The sequence below is a fragment of the Sus scrofa genome, chromosome 6 (assembly GCF_054392235.1).
Source record: "Sus scrofa isolate SSC_HxYL_T2T_F1_AM1 chromosome 6, Sscrofa_HxYL_maternal_Yorkshire_Landrace_v2.0, whole genome shotgun sequence".
NCBI classification, from domain to species: domain Eukaryota; kingdom Metazoa; phylum Chordata; class Mammalia; order Artiodactyla; family Suidae; genus Sus; species Sus scrofa.
Genome location: NC_139388.1, coordinates 12,871,551 through 12,894,291, shown reverse-complemented (window position 1 = coordinate 12,894,291; position 22,741 = coordinate 12,871,551). Strand labels below are relative to the sequence as shown.

Below are 22,741 nucleotides of genomic sequence, written 5' to 3'. Positions count from 1 at the left end.
TCACGGCAACGCCGGATCCTTAACCCACTGAGCAAGGGCAGGGACCAAACCCGCAACCTCATGGTTCCTAGTCGGATTTGTTAACCACTGCGCCACGACGGGAATTCCCCCCCCAATTTCTAACTCCTTCATTGATTCACTGACTATCAGATGGTAAACAACCATCTTTATACCTCAGTTTCGGTATTTTTTTATTTTATTTTTTTGTCTTTTTAGGGCTGCACCTGCGGCATATGAAAGTTCCTGGGCTAGGAATCGAATTGGAGCTGCAGGTGCTGGCCTACACCACGGCCACAGCAATGTTGGATCCTTAACCCTCTGAGCAAGGCCAGGGATTGAACCTGCATCCTCATGGATACTAGTCAGATTTGTAACCCTCTGAGCCACAATGGAAACTCCCTCTAGTTGGTTTCTTAGGTTTCTTAATCCACTGAGCCACAGTGGGAATTCCCTCAGTTTTAAATTTTATTTGCAAAATAGTTATTGTCTTTCTTTTTTTGGGGGGGGGGAGGGGAGTGGCGTGCCCAAGGCTTGTGGAAGTTCCGGGCAAGGGACTGAATCCCACCAGAGCAGTAACAACCTTAACTGCTAGGCCACCGGGAACTCTGTATTTTCATATTTATATCCACCCTCTGGCTAATCTCATCTAGTTGGATAGCTTTAAATACTTCTTTCCTGAATTGAGAGTCATAGGTCTACCCACCCACTCTAGTCTTCACTCAGAACTATGTGCTGTGCATCTCATACTTAAGACATAAGCAAATTCTTGAGTCTCATCCCCTAAGCTGGCTCCACCATACTTCAGTATATGGCAATTCTATGCTTCCAAAAACCTCACTGAGACTTATCCCTGGAGTTCCATTGGGGTGCAGCGGAAATGAATCCGACTAAGAATCATGTTTCTGGTTCGATCCCTGGCCTTAAGGATCCTGCATTGCTGTGGCCGTGGCATAGGCTGGCAGCTGTAGCTCCAACTAGACCCCCTAGCCTGGTAGCCTGGGAACCTCCATATGTCGTGGGTGTGGCCCTAAAAAGAAAAAAAAAAAAAAGACTTAGCCCTCACAACTCATATCCAATCGATCAGCATTTTGCTGGTTCTACCTTCAAAACATATCTAGAACACAGCTGCATCCCACCACCTCCACAGACACGTTCTTGGTCTAAGCCAACATAATACCTGGGTTATTACAACAGTCTCTTAACTATTCCCTTGCTTCCATCCTCAATCCCCCAATAGTCTACTGTCTACACAGAAGGTAGCTTGATCACTTAAAAAGGAAAATCATATCAAGGCACACTTCGGCTTAAAACCCTCCACTGAATACTCATCACATTCTAAATAAAATCCAAATTGACACAACATTGTAAATCAACTTTAATCTCTTTGAGTAAATATCTTTTAATCAATGTACTTTAATCTCTTTGATCTCACCTGCTAACACCCTCTTATTTATCAGCTCCAGGCATAAGAAGTTCCTTACTGTTCCTAGAATACTGCCTAGAATTCTTGATCTAATTAGCATTCGATTCCCACCTTCACTTTCTAGTCACCAACCATGCTTTATTTTTCTAAACAGCACCTATTATCACACACACATTTTTTTAAATTTTTTGCTTTTTAGAGCTGCACAAACGGCTTGTGGAGGTTCCCAGGCTAGGGGTAAAATTTGAGCTACAGCTGCCGGCCTGTGCCACAGCAACACAGGATCAGAGCCAAGTCTGGGACCTACACCACAGCTTACGGCAACACCAGATCCTTTACCCACTGAGTGAGGCCCGGGATCAAACTGAAACCTCATGGTTACTAGTCAGGTTCGTTCCCACTGTGCCACATGGGAATTCCTCATATATATATTTTTGCTTTGTCCCACTAGAATGCAAACATCATAAGAACATATATGTGGTCTGTTCTGTTCATGGCTTTCCCCCAACACTTGGAATAGTGTTCCTACATGCAACAATAATCTCGAGGTATGAAATTCACAGGATTTTTCATTTCATTAAAAACAAGCAAGTCAACAAACAGCTGTTTTAGTTGCTCAGACACACAATCTTAAAATAACAAAAATACTTTTAGAATGAAGCTAGATTCCACAACATCCATAAGGAATTTCAACTGAGGAAATTGTGAATGACAATGTTCACACATGCAGGCCTTTTGGATGCATCAGACTCACAAGCATGTGGTGAGGATCATGTGCCCAATTAAGTGAATATCTTGTCAGATATGCACCAGCTCATAAACAGATGATGACCCAGGGCAGACCGTCCCATGACTCTTGGAAGAAGAAAGGAATGACGTTCCTGGAGAACCTGAAGGCGGACGCTCAGGCAGGAGACACTCACACAACCCAGGCTGTAACTGTTGAACCCCAAAGCTGAGTGCTGAAGAAACCCGCTTCATGCCCAGCTGTCAGAGGAATTTTCTGAGTCTGTCACCTCTGACTACTCCACCAGTTAAGATTAAGGGGTTTCTTTGTGATCAGCGTGATGTTACGCCCCTCAAATGCATATTTATGATACCTTTTCTTAAATGTTTATTCAGACACTATTCGTGAATAAAGCAAGGAAATGGGATTTGTTTAAACTCCATTTCCAGGTCCAATGCAACCTGTTATGGCTGTCCCCAATAATGAACCCCCGGGGTTGTCATCAGTATCCCTCCCCATACAGTTTCCTCAAACTAGTCATACACTCCAGATTGAGCCCCCAACCTGGGAATTTCCTGGTGGCCTAGGGGTTAGGGATCCGGCGCTGTCGCTGCGGTGGCTCAGGTGGGATCCCTGGCCTTGGCTGGGAACTTCCGCATGCCGTGGGCGTGGCCAAAAAAATAAACAAAAAACCTCTCAATTTAGCCCAACCCGTTACCACTCTACACAATACCCCTCAGACTGTCAATGCCCTAAACAGACCCCCTGCCATCAGCAGCCACCAAAGACCCCTCTTCAGTCATTGATATTCTAAAATCCCCTCTTGTCACCAACGCCCCGGTCGGACTTCTCTAACACTCCCAAGAGCCCTGTCGTATCAGCCAGACCTCCACACATCCCTTCCCGTTACCAACGTCCACCGAAACCCCGCTCCTGTTACCAATTCCTGAATATGCCCTTCCCAGTCATCAACTTCCCTTACAGACACCCCAATCGTCAACGTCACCACGCCAACTCCTCCCGCGGCCCCTCGCGGTACCCACTCCTTCCTTGCCCCCGCCCCACGCCTCCTGGCCCGACGCCCTGAGAAGCGGCGCCGGAAGCCCCGCCCCCGGCCGGTTGCTAGGCTCCAGCGGCCGGAAGTCCCGCCTGCCGTGTAGTCACCGCCGCCGCCGCCGCCGTCGTTGTTGTTGTGGTTGGTGCGCTGAGCTCCGCGGCTCCGAGAGCCGGCTGCGTCCTTTCCCCGCTGTCGCCATGAAGTGGATGTTCAAGGAGGACCACTCGCTGGGTAAGCGCTCGGCGTTTGGCCTGCCCGTGGAGACTGGGGCGGCGGGTGGGCCCCCTCCCCCACTCGGGCCGCCCTAGGCTGGGCCGGGTGGGGCGGATGCCGCCCTCTGAGCTCTGGTCGCCGAGGCCCCAGCACCCCGGGCGGCTGCCTACGGATTCCTCGCCGCCCTCCGCGGGCCCCGCCAGAGCCAGGGGACCGAGGACCGAGGTCGCTGGGACACCCGAACGAGGGCCGGGGGCGTGCACAGGTCACGGGGGTGGGGTGGGGTGGAGGAGGGGCGAGGGACCCGGGAGGCCGGTGGGCCGGCGCGACCGTCAGCCGGGTGTGTTTTTCTCATAGAACACAGATGCGTGGAATCTGCGAAGATCCGAGCGAAATATCCCGACCGGGTTCCGGTGAGTGAACTCCCCGCCCCCTCACCTCGCTGTCACCCCTGCCGTCTTGGACCCATGATAGGGTCCCTGGCCATTCAACAGTTGATAAGTTTAGATTCCAGTCCGGTTAGAGTAGTTGACGGGGCCTGACGGCTTAGGGACCCTCGGGCGGCGGCTTGAGGGGCTTGAGTTGGTGCTGTTCAGGATGCCTCAGTGCTGAATCTCCGGAACTAGGCCAGCGAGCTGTCTGCAGCCTCAGGGCTCCCTCGCCAATTATGTAAGAAACGATGTTCTAGGACAGGGCAACAGGTCACAGCCACTTTGGGGAATAGTGGTGGAGGGAGTCTTTCACTTTGGTTTTGGAAGGGATACTTTAGCCTTAGGACATTCATCTTTAACTTTGAGCCTCCGGCTTTACCTGACTTTTTCCCTTTTCTCACCCTGACTCTGTCATCCTTTCCTGACCAAAAAAATCTGAGGAGCCCCGTCCAGTGCCTTCCTTGTAATCAATAAAACGTATCCTATATTTCTTCTGTGTTAGGGCACATAGTTTCTTTAGTCCTTTTTGTTTTTTGTCTTTTTAGTGCTGCACCCATGGCATATGGAGGTTCCCAGGCTAGGGGTCCAATCAGAGCTGTTGCTGCTGGCCTGCACCACAGTCACAGCAACTCCAGATCTGAGCCGTGACTGTGACCTACACCACAACTCATGGCAACGCTGGATCCTTGACCTGCTGAGCAAGGCCAGGGATCGAACCTGAAACCTCGTTGTTCCTAGTCGGGTTGTTTCCACTGTGCCACGATGGGAACTCCCTGATTGGTTTTTAAAGGACATCCGGGTCTGTTATTGTAGCTCATGGCTTGTAAACAGTTCCTCTGGGGAGAGAGCAAGAGGGGTAAATTTGAAACGTAGTTCAGAGAGAAGCAACAGGCCAAATGAAGAGCTTGGTTCTTGGCTGGTTGGGATTGCCAGTCCATCCCATTAGTCTGTCCATTCTCATTTCCAGTGTTCCTTGGGATCTTATTCCCCTGTAGTGTGGGTCCACTTTGGGGTCCTGAAGTAACAGGCTGTAGAGGAAGCTCTCACCAGATAGTCTCCAGTCTGCCCAGACAAGATGTTGCAAAGCTTTTTTGTGAGGGCTGTGTTTATTTCATGCATGCTGAGATCAGGGATGAGAAAGAAAGTAATTGACCACAGAAAAGCACTTACCTTTCCCCGTAACACATTTATATCAATTCTTAAGTGTGTGGTTTTTTTAAGTCGAACGTATTTTCTCATGTTTCACAGTTTCCCACCCACCTCCCTGACCACACATTGTTCATCAGCTCTCCAGTAATGCTGGGCCAGAGCCTCACTCTAGAAATCCAGTCCCGACCTTTCTCTGCTTTTGCAGGTGATCGTGGAAAAAGTCTCAGGCTCTCAGATTGTTGACATTGACAAACGGAAATACCTGGTTCCATCTGACATCACTGTGGCTCAGTTCATGTGGATTATCAGGAAAAGGATCCAGCTTCCTTCTGAAAAGGCAATCTTCCTGTTTGTGGATAAGACAGTCCCACAGTCCAGGTGAGAGGTGTTTACTGTGTTGGCCATCTGCTTGGTTGCTTGCAGAACTCAAAACTTTGGAGGACTGAAAGCTCTTAAGGGTCTTGACTGGAAATAAGGGTTTTGTGTTCCCTGACCTCAGGAGTTCAAGGAAGAGTTGCAATAGATGGGTGTATACTTTGGGTTAAGACAATAGAATAAGGCCTGGACTTCAAACAAACAAACAAACAAACAAAAGATGAGATTCAGCCTCAGGCGCCCAAGAATCCTTTAAAACAGTTAGGACTTATTTTGGCTTTAGCCATTTTTAGAACTGAAGCCTGAAATGAGGTTTTCTCCAAATGATCCATGAAATAAGTTCTTCCCCAGGAGCTTGTGGGCCCTGCTGAGGCTCAGTTTCAGTCAACCACCCTGCCTGCTTGCTCGCTCTCCAGGCTCAGCTCTGGCCGTGGTGAGAGTGCACTGAGAGCAGCGGCCTGATCCTCAAGTACATGGAAATGGCTGCCGGCCAGCACAGGGCTCTGAGGTCTCTTTACAGCCTTTCACCTCCCTTGGTACCACTTACTCTGACTGTAAGAGGAATCCCCCCCCCTTTGCTCTTGCTGTGGTGCTGCCTGGAAGCAATCTTTGGGATAACCTGGGGCCTGAATCTAGGCAGAGCCTTTACAATTCCCTTCTTGTAGGTAGTTGACAGCCCAGCTTTAGTCCACTGTGGCAAGAGGAAAAATTTTCGGCATAGTCTGTATCCCTGGTCAGTCCTTTCCTGTTACTGTTTTGAGTGCTTCTAGGCCCCGAGCCAGATGTTGGCCCCTCTCCTGCCAGAGTGACTTTGTGGCTGCATCTCGTCTTGGTGACCCAAACTAAGTTTCATTTGTTACCCCTGAAAAGTAGTACTTATAAAGCTAAGGCTTTAGGAAGCTCTGGGAACTAGCTCAATGAGGCCGAAATAGGTTTCTTTTGAAAATCCTTGAAAGCTCCAGAAAAGGCCCAAGTCAAACTCTAGTCCTTTTTCTGTGAAAGGTAGGAAACTCTGTCTACTTTTTGGTCTGATTTTCTCTTTCCCAGTCTCTACCGCCTCCACTTCCTGGTGTTTGACAGAGGTTAGGGGAGAGTAGAAGGGTCTTCCCTTAGGCCAAGGTTCTGCCTGAGGAGACGGGCCAGGCCCTGCCTAATGGGTGCCATTGGTCTGCTTACAGCTCTAGCTCAGGAAGCTGCAGTGTTGCCAGGGTGATCTTGTCACCCCGTTGGGCTCTCCTGGCCTTCCTTGCCAGGCCTCTGGGTGCACTCATCACCAGGGGAGGCTGGTGAAGCCCTGGGCATCTGTGGGTACTCTCCCCATCTCTCGTGGAGGTGGCAGAGGTAAATCTTCATTCACAGCACGTGCGTCCTCTGCAGATCTTTGGTAGCCCTGTGTGTTCTCCTTCTTGGAGGCGGCTTCTAGTGGGAGGAAATGGGTGACTAGGACCTATGGTATTGAGTTTTATTTTCCTTGATTCTGATCCTCAAGTACGTCTTGAAGGAAACGAAGCAGGCTTTCAGAGACATGGAGATTGTGTTAACCTAGCAATTAAAATGGCTGCAGCTTTTAACTAATGCCCTCTCCCCCATTATGCCTGAGATGTAAATAGAACTGGAAATAAAAAGTGATTCTCAGGGCAGCAAAGACTGCTTCAGGGCCATTTTCTCTTTAAAGTTACGGTTGCCTCTCCAACCTGATCAGAATCCTCCCTAAAACAGATTTGCCAGTGCAAGTCACTCACTAACTGGGCTCTCTGCCCAGGCCCTTCAGCACTTTTGGCCCCAGTTAATGACTTCCTGCCTTGCATTTAAGGCAGCAGTTCTTTGTTTGGGGGTTTAATTCTTAAAAACAAATTTGTTTATAAACAAAAGAGGCATGTGACATCATTGGGCTTTAGGCACCTGCTGATCACCTGACGGCTGCATACACAGAATTGCCAGTCTCCTTCCTAAATGGGTGTTTGACTCAGCTTCGCCATTTTCTCCCCAAGGCAGCACAGCGTAGCAGCCTCTTCCTTAGCACTTTGCAGCCTCCTTAGGGAAGCATGGGCTTCCCTTAACCTTCAGCCAGTGCTTGCAGCCTTTCAAGAGTGGCTGGGGAAATCAGAGCTGAGAAAGGATGAGCCCTCCTCCATCCCACGACAGACAGATCTGCACAAGGATTGCTTATGTGTGAGGCTGAGTGAAATTAACTTCAGTCATTACTGCCTTGGAGCAGAACTTTGGGAGAATGTGCGACCATAGTATAAAATAATGCGGTTCTTGCTTGAGTAGTTTTGTTTTTGTTTTTGTTTTGACTAAGAGTAGTTAGGATTAGGAGTTCCCATCATGGCTCAGAGGAAACGAATCTGACTAGTATCCATGAGGACACAGGTTTGATCCCTGGCCTCACTTAGTGGGTTAAGGATCTGGCATTGCTGTGAGCTGTGGTGTAGGTCACAGATGCAGCTCGGATCTGGTATTGCTGTGGCTGTGGTGTAGGCTGGCAGCTGTAGCTCCAATTCCCACCCCTAGCTTGGGAACCTCCATATGCCGTGGGTATGACCCTAAAAAGACAGAAAACAAACAAAAAAGAGTAGTTAGTATTAAACACTGATTCTAGAATAGAGACAGAAGCAAGTCCCTGAGAGTTTTACTTCCTACATTTTGAATTCTGTTTCTTTAAGTACTGCCTTTTCCTGTTTGGCATTGAAAGTTGAATTCTCTGCCTAGGTATCTGCATCCAGAATCAGGCCAAAAACAAAAGGAAGACTATGCATTGGTGCAGACAGGACTTGAGAAAGAACATGAGTGTTCAATCTTCCCAGTCACGGCGTTAGAGGGGAACCCAGACCTGGCAGTGGTGCCTGCCTTTTGGTCTTTGTTTAGACCACAGACAGGAGTCCTGTTAATCCCCTGTTTAAAATAGAAACAAGAGTATGTTGTTAAATAAAATATATCTAAGATGTTATAATGTGGGAATGTTACATTGGGAAATCTGTGCTGTTTAAGATTTAGTTGTTCCCCGCTCTTAAAGAGATACCAAGTAAAAGAAGTTGTGGTGTCTTACAGTCCTTTCAAACTTTTTTTAGAAATGTGCTTACATTAAGCACTTTTGATCATTTCTGGGTGAATAGCTCCTCAAGAACAGGGTTTATTTCAGCAGAGGAATAGACTTTATATCAGAGAAAAATCTGATAAAAGGAATGAGCAATTGTTAATTTTTCTATTTTAGAATCTTGGAGAGCCTTTAGGGCCATGTTTTTTTTTTTTTTTTTTGTCTTTTGTCTTTTGTCTGTTGTTGTTGTTGTTGTTGCTATTTCTTGGGCCGATCCCGCGGCATATGGAGATTCCCAGGCTAGGGGTCTAATCGGAGCTGTAGCCACCGGCCTACGCCAGAGCCACAGCAACGCGGGATCCGAGCCGCGTCTGCAACCTACACCACAGCTCACGGCAACGCCGGATCGTTAACCCACTGAGCAAGGGCAGGGACCGAACCCGCAACCTCATGGTTCCTAGTCGGATTCGTTAACCACTGCGCCACAATGGGAACTCCAGGGCCATGTTAACTTTCAGTTTGAGGCTAGCACTTTTGTAGGATCCACGCCAGTGGTAACTGTCCTCCCACCTCATGGCACCCACCCTCTCCCTGCTGGAAAAGAAATAAATCCAGGTCCAGTGGAAGCACGTGGGTGCCAGAGCAGATGGGTGGCCAGGTGTGCTCATGAGTCAGGCTGGATCCCACAGCCTCCATGACCTGACCTTGGCCGGGGCCCAGGGGAGGCTGGGCAAGGATTGGGCATCCATACAGTTCTAGGTCAGCCTCCCCCAATTCATAGGCTGTTGAATAGCTTAAAGTTTGCTGTCAGCAGTATGGCCATTTCTGGTTGTGGATCCTTCTGAAAAGTGCCTCCATTATTGGTGAGTTTGTGTGGAACTGTTTGATCTTGAATGGGGGGAGGACAGAGTTTTAGGGGGCAGTTTAGGTTCCTTTCACTCAGTGCCTCAGAGCCCCACCACACCTCAGCTTGGCTCCATGTTTTCAATCTGCCATTGGCTTTTCCCATTTCTTTCCTTATCAGACTCAGCTTGGAGGTGGCAGTCCCTGGGACTCAGCAGCATCCTTCTTGCATAAATGCGTGTAATACTTGATGCCACAGTGGCAGCATTAGTGTCGGGGACTAGGGGCCAGCTTTGGTGTCTGGAGCAGCCAGTAACTTCGACGGGAAGCCTTGGGGTTGCAGTACTGTTTGTGAGTTGTTGGGGGATCCAGCTTAGCCTGATGGATGTGTAGAGTTCCCCCTGTGCGTTCAGATCCTCTGGCATGCCAGCTGTGGCCTGCCTGATGCCGTGTTGCTAGGTCTCTGTGAATTCTGAGAGGGGAGCCTGTCTTTTCCGAGGATTTATGGAACATGTCCTCAAGGGACACGCAGGCCTTCTGTTGCATGCTGCTTGCTGAAAACGGACATGTTTACATGTTTTGCATCCCTGCCCTTGCACTTGGTTATTCTTTTAATGAGACTTTTTTTTTTCTTTTCTCTTTTTAAGGCTGCATCTGCAGCATATGGGAGTTCCCATTCCCAGGCTAGGGGTTGAATTGGAGCCACAGCTGCCCACCTATGCCACAGTCACAGGAACTTGGGATCCGAGCTGCGTCTGCGACCTACACCACAGCTCGCGATGCCACCAGATCCCCAACCCACTGAGTGAGGCCAGGGATCAAACCCTTGTCTTTTTTTTTTTTTTTTCAGTTTTATTTTATTTTATTTCATTTTTTAATTACTCAAATGAATTTATCACATCTGTATCAAACCCTTGTCTTCATGGTTACTAGTTGGATTTGTTTCTGCTGTGCCACAACGGTAACTCCTAATGGGGTTTATTTTAAAACTATATTTGTAGCCCAGCTCTGTTTTGATGCCAGGCTATGATTCAGACTCTGAGTGTGTGTGGCCTGATCCCACAAGTGCTGTTTTGGAATCATACTGTACAGAGGGCAGCTAGAGAAGCCTCGGGATCAGGCTTCCAGTCACGGGCTGCTGATGGGGCATTTAGCTCCCGGTGTTGAGCATTGTCAGTTTTCAAGCTCCTGCCCAAGAGCATAAGGACACAGTGCTACTGCCAACTCGTTTCCACACGACGCTGCGTGGCAGAGAAAAGGAGAGCGGTGAGAGGACTCTTCAAGTCGTTAGGCACGGCCATCTAGTTGTCAAATTACAGGATCTGAAGGAGCGAGCGCTGAGGCCTGCTGCTCACTGTGATAGAGGCTGGCAGCAGTGCCCTCACCTGGGAACTTGTTAGAGATGGAGACTCTCAGGCCTGACCCTGACCGGCTGAATCTAAACAGGCACTTTAACCAGATGTCAGGTGATTCCCTCGGCATGTTTGTATGTGTGAGAGGCGCTGTCGTAAGGGAGCTCCGCAGAAGGCACGAGGATGCCGACGTTAGGTCACTAGAACGGATCTCTCTAGCTGTGTATTTACTTGGAGGTAAGCATGTCTCCTAGCTTTGTGACCTGGGCAAATTATTTAACTTCTCTGTGCCTCACTAATATTATCTATACATTATGATTGTACTTGCCTCCTAAGACTGTTGTGAGGATCAAGAATTAATATATGTAGTGCACTTAACAGTGCTTGGCACAGAACTGTTTACTGTTGTAAGTAGAACCTTCACGATTGGCCTCTCTAGGTGCTAGGGCACTGTTAAATTTACAAACTCAGATTTTACTTAAAAGACAATAGACTCTAAAGATAGAAAGCCCCATGATGATAGGCCTCCGTCCCCCCAGCTCCATCAGAGTCTCAGAGGCTGCCTTAGACAGTAGTGGTTCCACGGTCACGGTTCACTGTGGACAACATTCACAGAATCTGGGATTTGTAAAGCTCCTCAAGTATTTCTCGCTCAGCCGCAGGATTTAGAGTCACTGCCTGTGGGCTTCTAACCTGCTAGCAGAAGAGCATGACTTAGCCTGGCAGATGCAACCAAAGTTGACATAGGCACCATCTGTGACTGCCTGTGAATTGCAGTCTCTACCAGGGCATTTCCAGCCACCAGGGTGAGTCTTCTTGACTCAGTTGCTTGTTCAAGCCCTTGCTCACTGCTGGCTCCTCACCCCACTTCCTGCCTTGTCAGTCATTCTGCTTCCTAATCACATGCTCTTAAAGATGAGCATCTCAAAAAAAAAAAAAAAAGGATAGGGAAAGGGATTATTTTTTAAGTTGGCTGCACATGGAATCATCTTGGGCACTTTAAAACATACTCATGTCTGGGTCCCAACTCCAGAGAGTTTAACTGGTCTGCAGTGAGGTTTGGGCATGGAGATGTTTCTCAAGCTCCCCATTGTTTCTGATGTGCAGTTCATGCTGAGACTTACCCCTCCAGTTGTTCTTGAGGGCAGGGGTCCTCACATGTTCGAGAGCAGAACAGTTAAGAGTTTGCTGGTAGCCACAGGAAAGCGAAGAAAAATAGATGAAATGAATTTTAATAGTCTATTTTATCTCATATATCCAAAATGTCATCATTTCAACATGTAATCAAAAGTGAGATAGTTTACATTTTTTTCATACTAAGTTTTTGAAATCTTGCGTTTACACTTAGAGCACATTTTATTTATTTATTTGTCTTTTGTCTTTTTAGGGCTGCACCCACAGCATACGGAGGTTCCCAGGCTAGGGGTCTAATCCAAGCTGTTGCTGCCGGCCTACACCACAGCTGCAGCAAGGCGAGATCTGAGCCTTGTCTGCGACCTACACCACAGCTCACGGCAACCCTGGATCCTCAACCCACTGAGCAAGGCCAAGGATCGAACTAGCAACCTCATGGTTCCTAGTCAGATTCATTTCCTCTGAGCCACGACGGGAACCTCCGCACATTGCATTTTAGATGAGCCACATTTCAGGTGCTGCACATAGTTGGTAGCTACTGCACCGGACAGGAGAAATACAGGATATTTCTATCTTACCAGAAATTTCTAGTGCACAGCACTATTTCAGGGAGTTCTTACTTTACAAATCCCAGGTTAAGAGAACCTCGCAGGAAGCATGGTTTTATTGTACAAGGTGCCAGTGACAGGCCATTTTGTATTCATACTCATCCTCTCCCACACTGTTACTAATTCTCATCTACCCACACAGCCAACAGGCTAAGCTTGAAAATGGGCAGGAACAGTAGGAAAGGAAAAACCTTCCCCCTTGATCAGCGGGGTCTGTATTGCTGTTCACACAGAGGTCCCACACAGCCCACGAGCAGCAAAGCACCCATGTGGCGCAGTCCTTGCTTCACCAGCTTGTGGCCTCTGACCCCTCCGACCCCCTGCTGGCCCTTGTCTTACTGAGTCCCCGCATTTAAACATCTGTTGTGACCTGTCTGGGCTAGTGACCTCTGATATCTCAAGTTGGCTCTCAGACCACTGTGTCATTGCTGGCTCAGGCTGACCCAACGACGCATGCTCTCGCTGACGCTCAGCACAGATTTGTGCCTCCTGCTCTTTTCTAACAGTGCAGTCAGGTGGGGCTTGCCCAAGGCTCCGGGTGTTACTGATCTTACCCTGGAGCCAGGACAGTTCAGTTTCCTGGCAGAGAACTAGATTAGGTCTCCTGTTTTACAGATAAGGGAAGGCCACCTCTCCCACCCACACATTTAGTTTGAGCAATAGCTATTTCTGGAGTGTTCTTAGGAAGGCTGGGCAGGGCCTTTTTGGACCTCAGATACATTCAGAGCTTTTTGCATTATGTGTGAGGAAAGTAACTTCCCCCTGATGATGCTGATGCAGCTCTGGGGGCACAGAGTTTCTGGCAGGGGGGCTCCCACAGGAACACACCCACTTGTTCTCTCTCCTGTTATGTATGAATTAGAAATCTTCAAATAGCCTTGAGATAGTACTAGCCAGCCCCATCTACCCTAGGAGCTAGAGCTGGCTTCTGAAGATTTACTTGGTGTGAGGGTGAGTCAGATGGCCTTGCCTGGGGACAGAAGGATGCAGAGTTGATTCTAGTCTTATCTACTGATGCCCAGGGGCCTAATTACTTTTATCATCTACCACCAAAGGTGTGATGGAGGGGAGCTAGTTTAAGTAGTGAAGTTCCTTATCCCCAGGCCACCTTTTTCCCAACACCTGGACTATGTAATCAAACCGAATTCTCAATGAGTTCCCACTGTGGCTTGTCTCTGTAGAGGCTCCTGTTCAAACCCTGGCCCAACACAGTGGGTTAAGGATCCGGCGTTGCTGCAGCTGTGGTAGGTCACAGCTCCAGCTTGGATTCCATTCCTGGCCTGGGAACCTCCACATGCCACAGGGTGGCTGAAAAAGAAAAAAGCAAAAAAACCTAATTGTCATTGTTTTTTGTTTTTCTCTTTCAAGCCTCACTATGGGACAGCTTTACGAGAAGGAAAAAGATGAAGATGGATTCTTGTATGTGGCCTACAGTGGAGAGAACACGTTTGGCTTCTGAGGGCCAGTGCTGGGCTAGGTGCACCATTCCTGCTTGTGTATCTTGTAAATAGCTGGCCGTTTTTCCGTTACTTTACCAGAATCTCTTCACATAGACCTGTTAGTGCATTTGTAACTGGATTTATTTCTTAATATATTGGAAGGTTTTGTTTCTTTAGACTAGTAAATTATCATACAGAGTTTTATTTTGAGTTTTTCTTTTTGTGCACTGTCCTCATGGCTATACTCTCCAGGGAACTTGTTTCTCTGGGAATCTTAATTTAATGAAAATTTTCCCATATTGAAGTGAGGTAGGTGGGGAACTGAAGTGAAAGGGAGGGAGATGATGCATTTATTCTGGATTATGTTTGAAGTGTTAGATGGCTAAGTATTAAAAGCATTCAAATTAAATCCTTAGCAATCCGAACACTTGCTTCACTAGATTTTGCCAACCTCCAATCATGTTGGACTGAGCTAATCTGTTCCTCTTTCTGAAACTATTAAGGTAAATAATTAACAATAAAACTTATAAAGGCATTGCAGTGCGACCAAGTCCTTTATTCACCTCTTTGGACGAGTCAAGGAAGCAGCTCCTATGTCTGCCAGGCCAGGAGGATGGTCTGTGGGGCCGACGGCAGCACAGCCGAGCGCAGGAAGCAGTGGCCTGTGTCATGAGAAGGGTTTTTTTTTTTAAAGTGTTTAATATATTCACATGGTTCAGCTATCAGGTCTCAATAAAAAGGTATACGTGAGAAGTCCTTCTCCCACTACTGTTTTCTGACTATGCAATCCTCCACCTTATGGGAAACTACTTTTACTTTTGTTTCTTTTCAGAACTTATTTTTGGAAGTTCAATTAAAAATGAACATATGGGAGTTCCCGCCGTGGCTCAGTGATTAATGAATCTGACTAGGAACCAGGAGGTTGTGGGTTCAATCTCTGGCCTTGCTCAGTGGGTTAAGGATCTGGCGTTGCCGTGAGCTGTGGTGTACATTGCAGACTTGGTTCGGATCCCTTGTTGCTGTGGCTGTGGCATAGGACAGCGGCTGGAGCTCCAACTCAACCCCCTATGCCGTGGGTGCGGCCCTAAAATGACAAAAAGACAAAAAATTATGGGGATTCCCTTCTGTGGCACAGTGGGTAAATATCTGGCATTGTCTTTCTGGTGGTGTGGGTTCAGTCCTCAGCCTGGCACAATGGGTTAAGGATCCAGCATTGCCACAGCTTCGGTGTAGTTGCAGCTTGGATTTGATCCCTGGCCCAGGAATTTCCATATGCTACAGGTGTGGCCAATAGGTCCTAATTGGTTTCTTGTTTTTCTTGCAAAGACGACACATTTTATATGCCATGTCCGCTGCTTTTTTTCATTTACATATCCTGGAGATCTTTCCATATCAGTTCATAGAAAGCCTTTTCATTTATTTTTATAGGAAATAGTATTGCATTGTGTGGGTGTATCATCATTACTTAACTAGTGCCCTATTAATGGCATTTGGGTGGTTTTCAATCTTTAACTATTATATTCCATGCGGGAATGACAACCATAGACATAGAGCCTTTAACATGTACCTGCACTCATGTGGCTCTCTTCAGTCTTTCTACAGATGAAGATTTAGATTTTTCCGGACCATGTTTCATGATTTTGCTATTTTTATTTTTTACTTTCTAGGGTCACACCAGTGGCATATGGAAGTTCCCAGGCTAGAAGTCAACTTGGAGCTGCAGCGGCCTGCCTATGCCACAGCAACACAGGACGCGAGCCACGTCTGGGACCACAGCTCACGACAATGCCGGATGCTTAACCCACTGAGCAAGACCAGGGATCCAACCCGTATCCTCATGGGAACTGGTTGGGTTCATTACTGCTGAGCCACAAAAGGAACTATGTGTCATGATTTCTCACAAATTAAATAGATGTGTAGGCAAGCCAGGACGCAAGCATCTAAGAGGAAATGCTTATTTACTTCCTTGAATCTTCATCAGACAGACTGTGTTGGAGGTTAGAGCCCTACACAGATCATCAGAATTAAGAAACCAGGTATCACCAACCTAGTGATCTAAAAACATGTAGTTAAAATGGCAAATGTTCTACTGGGGAAGGAATAGAAGATCTTTAACTTCACCTTTACCAAATTATGTAAGCAACCCTTCAAAGCTCCATATTGATGTCAGTTTCCCAGTTGGGATCAGAAGATACTTTTTTTAGGGCCACACCCGTGGCATATGGAGATTCCCAGGCTAGGGGTTGAATCAGAGCTACAGCTGGGGGCCTCACCACAGCTCACGGTAACGCCAGGGATCAAAACAGTGTCCTCAAGGATCCTAGTCAAGTTTGCTAACTGCTGAGCCACAAAGGGCACTCCAGAAGAAACATTCTTATCATAAGCATCTCGTTGGTCTTTTCCAAACATGATCCAATCAAGTCTGGACTTTTTTTTTTTTTTTTGTCTTTTTGCCTTTTTTAGGGCCGCTCCCGCAGCATATGGAGGTTCCCAGGCTAGGGGTTGAATTGGAGCTGTAGCCACCAGCTTACACCAGAGCCACTGAGCAAGGCCAGGGATCGAACCTGAAACTTCATGGTTCCTAGTCAGATTCATTAACCACTGGGCCACGACGGGAACTCCAAGTCTGGACTTGTTGCTGGTAGTAATGATAGGGATGGAGGAAGTAGTTACACAGGGAGTTGTAGAAGCTCCAGTAGGGGCCCGAGAGAGAGACACCTAGGGAACTTTGGGAGAGCCCTGTAAGCTAATGATCACTCAAGAAAGCCATCCGAATGTCTTGGAATGAAGCAGGCTTGCTGAACTATAAAACCTGAGATATGCCTCAGTCATTATGTGAAAGATAAAATGGGGCCTAGCATTCAAGTTCAGCAAGATAATGATCCTTAGGGCCAAGGACAGGCATTTAAGGGAAAGATGACATTCCAAAGTAGCACAGCCTCATTATATGGAAACCTGAGATGATAAAACATTTTAGCATATGTTTCCACCCTTCTGCTGATTTGAATAAGCACCAAGGCAGTCCCGGTTTGACCTCATAGGGTCAAACACTCTCTTACCTGATAGGAAGGAGGAGCTGATGATGTGAGCCTGACGTTTACTTGAAGAATGAGGAAGAAGGCGGTCTCTTCCTACTCCCCACTTTCTTTGGATTATAAAAGCGTAGGCTACCTAATCCTCAGAGCAGAGCCTGCTGCTTGCATCCCTCACTAGTGTCCTATCTGAATCTATTTCTTGCCTGTCACTTTTTTTTTCTTGCTGAGACACAAAGAACTGGAACCTCAGTTAGTCCAGACACCAGGTGAGTGATTCGAATGAAAAAACAGTGGGTTCAAGTCCTACTCTGGGTTTAGGTTGGGTTTGAGTCAGAGGTGGTTTGGTTTCAGTAACACAGTAGAGGCAGGAAGAAACTACCCTCTCACTGAGCAAAGTAAAGCAAAGGAACACTGTATTATAAGGAATCTTGTTTGCAGTGACATATACCCAACTCAAATTGGCTTAAGCTTTAAAAAAGCAATTACTTCAACTCTTATAAAGGGGTAGTTCACTGGCTTCAGGCACAGGCTCAAACCAGAGATCAAATGATAACATCAAAACTCTGCCTATCTCTTGGTTTTATTTTCCTGTGTTGACTTCATCCTCAGGCAGATTTCTTCTATATAAGGCGAAGATGGCCCCGCCAGCTTAGCAAGTGGAGTGGAGTAAGAGCACATCTGAGAGCAATGTCAAAAGTCCTTCAGAGAACTCTGACCTCCACTGAATACCCCCCTTCTTCCTCTAAGAAGATGGGGTAGGGGGTCCCCAGACAAAGAGAAAAAGGCATGACTTTCTTTTTTTGGTCTTTTTTTTTTTTTTTTTTTTAAACTATTTCTTAGGCTGCTCCCACGGCATATGGAGGTTCCCAGGCTAGGGGTTGAATCGGAGCTGTAGCCCCCAGCCTACGCCAGAGCCACAGCAATGCAGGATCCGAGCCGCGTCTGCAACCTACACCACAGCTCACGGCAATGCCGGATCCTTAACCCACTGAGCGAGGCCAGGGATCAAACCCGCAACCTCATGATTCCTAGTCAGATTCGTTAACCACTAAGCCACGATGGGAACTCCAAGGTACGACTTTCTTGACATAAGAAGCTATTTGGCCTGAGCTATTTTGTGATCTAAACCTGACCACCATGTTTGTCCTTGAATCAGGCAAGTGAAGTAGTAGCAAAGATAATAACATCACTTGTAAAGACTCCCAGTTCTGTTTCAATGGTAAAGATTAGCCTGGGGAAAAAAAAAAGATTAGCCTGAAGTGCTCAATCACCAGATCTACTGGAGGCTCAAGTATAATGACCTTTTCTGACCTTCATGACTTCAATCAATTAAGCCTTGAACTCTGTCATCTGACAAAGCCCCTTCATGAATATGCATGAACCCTTAGCTTAAAACTTACCCAGTTTTGCTGTTCAGGAAACAACTGCTTTGGGAAAGACCTTGGTGTTCTCCTTACTTGATCCAGGTAATAAGTCCTTCCTTCTCACAATCTCTGACGTGGTTGTGTCTTTTGGCTCAACATCCACCAAGAGGCCAACCAGTTTTCGGGTAACATTTACCCCCCTACCCCAGGAGTTCAGTCTGGTAAACAAACACATAAACAATTACAGAGCAATGTTGGAAGTGCTATAGTAGAAAGTATCGATGGAACAGAGGAGAAAATTGCTATCACCTATAAAAACTATGCCGTATTTGTAATATCAATAAAAATGGATTTGTTAATCTTGGCTTTAAAATGCAGATGAGAGGTTTAAAAAGAAAAAAAAAAAGTGCTAGTCTTCCCCAACTCTAGTCCTTAACAGACACTGGAAAGATTTTACAGATGAATTTTATCAAACTATGTAAGGAATTCTTAACTCTCAAACTTTCAGAGATTAGGCAAAGGGAAGAGTAACTATTTTTTGGGCATGTGGGGAAGTTCCCGGGCCAGGGATTGAACCTGCACCACAGCAATGACAGTTGCTGCTGCAGTGACAGTATGGGACCCTTAACCCACTGCACCACAAGGGAACTCCTTTGAGACTTATAAAAATCTCAGTGTCAATCTTTATGAGAAAAATTATGTGTTGATCTCAATTTACCAACATAGAAAAATCCTAAGTAAAATATAAGTAAATAAAATACAGCAGTATACTAAAATAATCATGACCAGGTAGAGCTTAGCTCAAGAATGGGTCATATAGTTCATCAGTATGCCTATTACTAAACATACCAGAAGTCCCCTCGGGGCAGTCTGTTGTGGTTCACTGAAGTCAGGTCAAGGTTATCATTCCTACAGAACTCAAAGGTATGTTACATATACCCCCTGAGGAACCAAAGCTGCATTATTGTTTCTTGACTGCTCCTCCCTACTTTCTGCATTCCCTCCCTTAAGTTTGGTTACTGAGACCCATTCAAGGGCAAGCATTCAACCAGGCTTAGATCACAAAACGGCTTGGGCTAAAATTGGTCCTGTCAAGAAAGCCATTCCTGCTTCTCTTTCTCCAAGGACCCCTAACCTATGTGCTTACACTTACCCAGCCTCAAGACTAAAGAACGAGTCCAGAGTCAGCAACAGAGACATGAGTGGCTTCATAGGCAGGGATCTTACAGACTGAAGCAAGAGAGTCCTGGAATGATGCCCCGCTGTGGATGGCAAACAACGTAGGCAGGACATGGCAGCACTGGAGGTGGGGGGAGGGGAGAAGTTACCTGTTACAGGGGGAAGGGATGTCATGTTGGCTCCTACATTACCATGGAAACCAGCAGAGGGGCACATCCCTCGTAGCCCCTTTGATAAACTAGCAAGCTGGAGCCCTTCTGATCTAAAGATGAGAACAATAAATAGCTGGGGCCAGGGCTAAGTACATAGGCATTTACTGATGAGGCTCTGCGATTCAGAGGGAAGGCCAGTCATGGTGTGGGTGAGGCAGGGAACTGGAGCAGAGGATGTACAGAGGGCAAGAGAATAGGCATCTGGGGTGTCGTGATCACACAGAAAAAACTATCTGATCATCTCATAGATGAAACAACTCAAAATCTATTGATAGTTTTTTAAAAGCCTCTTAGCAAATTAAGGGAGTTCCTGCTGTGGTACAGTGGGTTAAGGATCCAGCATTACTGCAGCTGTGGCATAGGTCACAGCTATAGCTCGGATTTGATCCCTGGCCCAGGATCTTCCATATGCTGTGTGCGGCCAAAAACAAAAACAAACACCAAAACAACCTTTTAGCAAGTTAAGAGTTCCTTAGATTGATGAAGGGAATTCATGAAAAATCTACAGCGAATGTGTACAGCAGTATGCAGAGCTATGTGAATGAGGCAGTGTGGTACTAGCACTGGGATAGACAAATACATTAATGGAACAGAACCCAGAACTAGATCTGTGTCTAAAGCATGTCAGAGGCGGCATGACAAGTCATCAGGAAAATGATAAGCCACTTAACAAGTGGTACTGCAACAACTGGTTACTTATGTTAAAATTTTAGAGGCATTCCTATTAAAAACAGGAACTGAAAAAGAAGTCTGAAGGGTGAACTTTATAGTAGGTGAATTATATTTCAGTGAAGCTGTTAAAGTCCACCATCAGTGCTTTTACTCAACATTGTTCTGGCATAAAACTAATAGAGTAAGAGAAGAAATGTAAATGAGAGGCTTAAGAATCAGAAAGGAAGACTAAGCTGTATAATACACAGTGAGAGGCTACACAGAAAAATCTGAGAGAATATGCATATATTAGAACAAATAAAGTTCTTGGAGTTCCCACTGTGGCACAACAGGATTGGCTGTGTCTCTGCAGTGTCAGGTCTCAAGTTCAATCTCTGGCCTGGCTCAGAGGGTTAAAGGATCTTTTTTTTTTTTTTTTCCTTCTCTTTTCATCTTTTCTAGGGTCGCTCCCACAGCATACGGAGGTTCCCAGGCTAGGGGTTGAATCGGAGCTGTAGCCACCTGGCTACGTCAGAGCCACAGCAACGCGGGATCCGAGCCGCATCAGCGACCTACACCACAGCTCATGGCAACGCCAAATCCTTAACCCACTGAGCAAGGGCAGGGACCGAACCTGCAACCTCATGGTTCCTAGTCGGATTCGTTAACCATTGAACCACGATGGGAACTCCAGAACAGTTAACGTTGATGATGGTTTTAAATACCAGTTGTAACCAATTAAGGAATAGTGTAAGAGAAAAAAAAAATCTCATTTTCAATAGGAGCAAAATCTATAGGAATAAACTTAGTATAAGATATGCCAGGAGTTCCCATTGTGGCTCAGTGGGTTAAGAACCTGACATAGTGTCTGTGAGGATGTGGGTTCAATCCCTTGCCTCACTCAGTGGGTTAAAGATCTGGTGTTGCCACAAGCTGTGGCAGAGGTTGCAGATGCAGATCGTTGCTGTGGCTGTGTGACAGCTCCAGCTCCAGTTCAATCCCTAGCCCAGGAACTTCCATATGAAGCAGGTGTGGCTGTAAAAAGAAAAAAAAAAGGGAGTTCCTGTCGTGGCTCAGTGGAAACAAATCTGACTAAAATCCATGAGGACTCAGGTTCAACCCCAAAGAGAACTAAATAAAAAGAGAGATATACTAACATACTGTATTCAAGGATGCATAAATATTGTATAAAGATGCATATTCTCATCTGATTAATCTGTCAATTTAATGCAGTTTCAATAAAAATCCCAATCAGGTTTGTGTGTATGCGTGTGTGCGCGAGCCCATGTGTGCATGTAATCTGACAACTGATGGTAAAATCCACGTAGAAGAGCAAAAGCTAAGAATAACTAAGAGTGTTAAGAAAAACAAGCTGGGGAGATTTGTCTTAGCAGTAATTAAGTAATTAAAGACTATGCCATATGGCTAAGAGATAGACACATAAACCAGGGAACACAACAGAAATCCAGAAACAGACCCATGTTTTAAATAAAACAGCTAAGGAGTTCCCTTGTGGTGCAGTGAGGTAAAGATCCAGTGTTATCACTACAGCGCTGAGGTTGTTGCTACGGCTTGGTTTTGATTCCTGGTGGGGGAATTTCCACATGCTACGGGGTGCAGCCCCCCTCCCCACCAAAAAAAGATAACCTAGACTGGCAGAAGCTTTAACCCACAGAAGATGATGCATCTCTTTCTCTCATAGATTTTTTTTTTTTCCTTTTTACGGCTGCACCTGCGGCATATGGAAGTTCCTAGTCTAGGTGTCGAAATGGAGCTGCAGCTACCAGCCTACACCACAGCCACAGAGAGATCTGAGCTGCATCTTCAAGCTACACCACAGCTCGAGGCAATGCCAGATCCTTAGCCCACTAAGTGAGGCCAGGGATTGAACCCACATACTCATGGATAATAGGTTTGTTACCACTGAGCCATAGCAGCGATCCAAGACACTGCGCTGATAACACCAGTAGTTAAAACAACAGTAGTTAAAATGAATGCACTAGAGCTATGTATGTTAACCCAAATAAATGTCCAAAATGGTGTTGATGAATGAAAAAAGTAAGATGCAGGAGTATATTCAGCATGATATCATTTCTCTAGTTCAAGACATGGAAAACAATTGTATGTATTACTCAGAGATACCAAGTTGTATAATAAAAGTATAAACCATGAAATTCAGGATGGTGGTTACCTAATGGAGGGAGGGGAAGAGTATCAGAGAGGGGTCAATGTGGGGTTTCAGTTACAGCTAGTCATGGAGTTCTCGTCAGGTGGTAGTTAACAAATCCGACTAGGAACCATGAGGTTGTGGGTTCGATCCCTGGCCTTGCTCAGTGGGTTAAGGATCCGGTGTTGCCGTGAGCTGTGGTGTAGGTCGGAAACGCAGCTCGGATCTGGCCTGGCTGTGGCTCCAGCGTAGGCCAGAGGCTGTAGCTCCAATTAGACCCCTAGCCTGGGAATCTCCATATGCTGTGGGTGTGGCCCTAGAAAAAAAGACAAAAACAAAACAAAA

General features: G+C 46.5%; 1 protein-coding gene and 1 long non-coding RNA gene across 7 annotated transcripts; one reads left to right on the top strand and one right to left on the bottom strand.

The window, feature by feature from the left end:
* The first annotated feature begins 3,304 nt into the window (after positions 1 to 3,304).
* Positions 3,305 to 14,323, top strand: GABARAPL2 (GABA type A receptor associated protein like 2). Of its 6 annotated transcripts, none has more exons than XR_014805440.1 (4): positions 3,305 to 3,438; positions 3,778 to 3,833; positions 5,206 to 8,609; positions 8,913 to 14,323. XR_014805440.1 is itself a non-coding variant. In XM_003126859.6 (4 exons), exons 1-4 carry the CDS (start codon positions 3,405 to 3,407, stop codon positions 13,806 to 13,808), a joined length of 354 nt encoding a protein of 117 aa, XP_003126907.1. In that variant the 5' UTR covers positions 3,305 to 3,404; the 3' UTR covers positions 13,809 to 14,323. The 6 variants fall into 6 exon arrangements, 1 of the variants encoding a protein (XP_003126907.1); XR_014805444.1 differs by having other exon boundaries at positions 5,206 to 7,681; positions 10,189 to 11,549; XR_014805443.1 differs by having other exon boundaries at positions 5,206 to 7,730; positions 10,066 to 11,549.
* LOC146402203 (uncharacterized) lies at positions 10,087 to 15,916 on the bottom strand. The gene is made up of 2 exons (XR_014805449.1): positions 14,352 to 15,916; positions 10,087 to 11,795 (listed from the first exon to the last, which is right to left on the bottom strand). It is a non-coding gene; the product is annotated as an uncharacterized LOC146402203 (long non-coding RNA).
* Between the last annotated feature and the right edge of the window lie 6,825 nt (positions 15,917 to 22,741).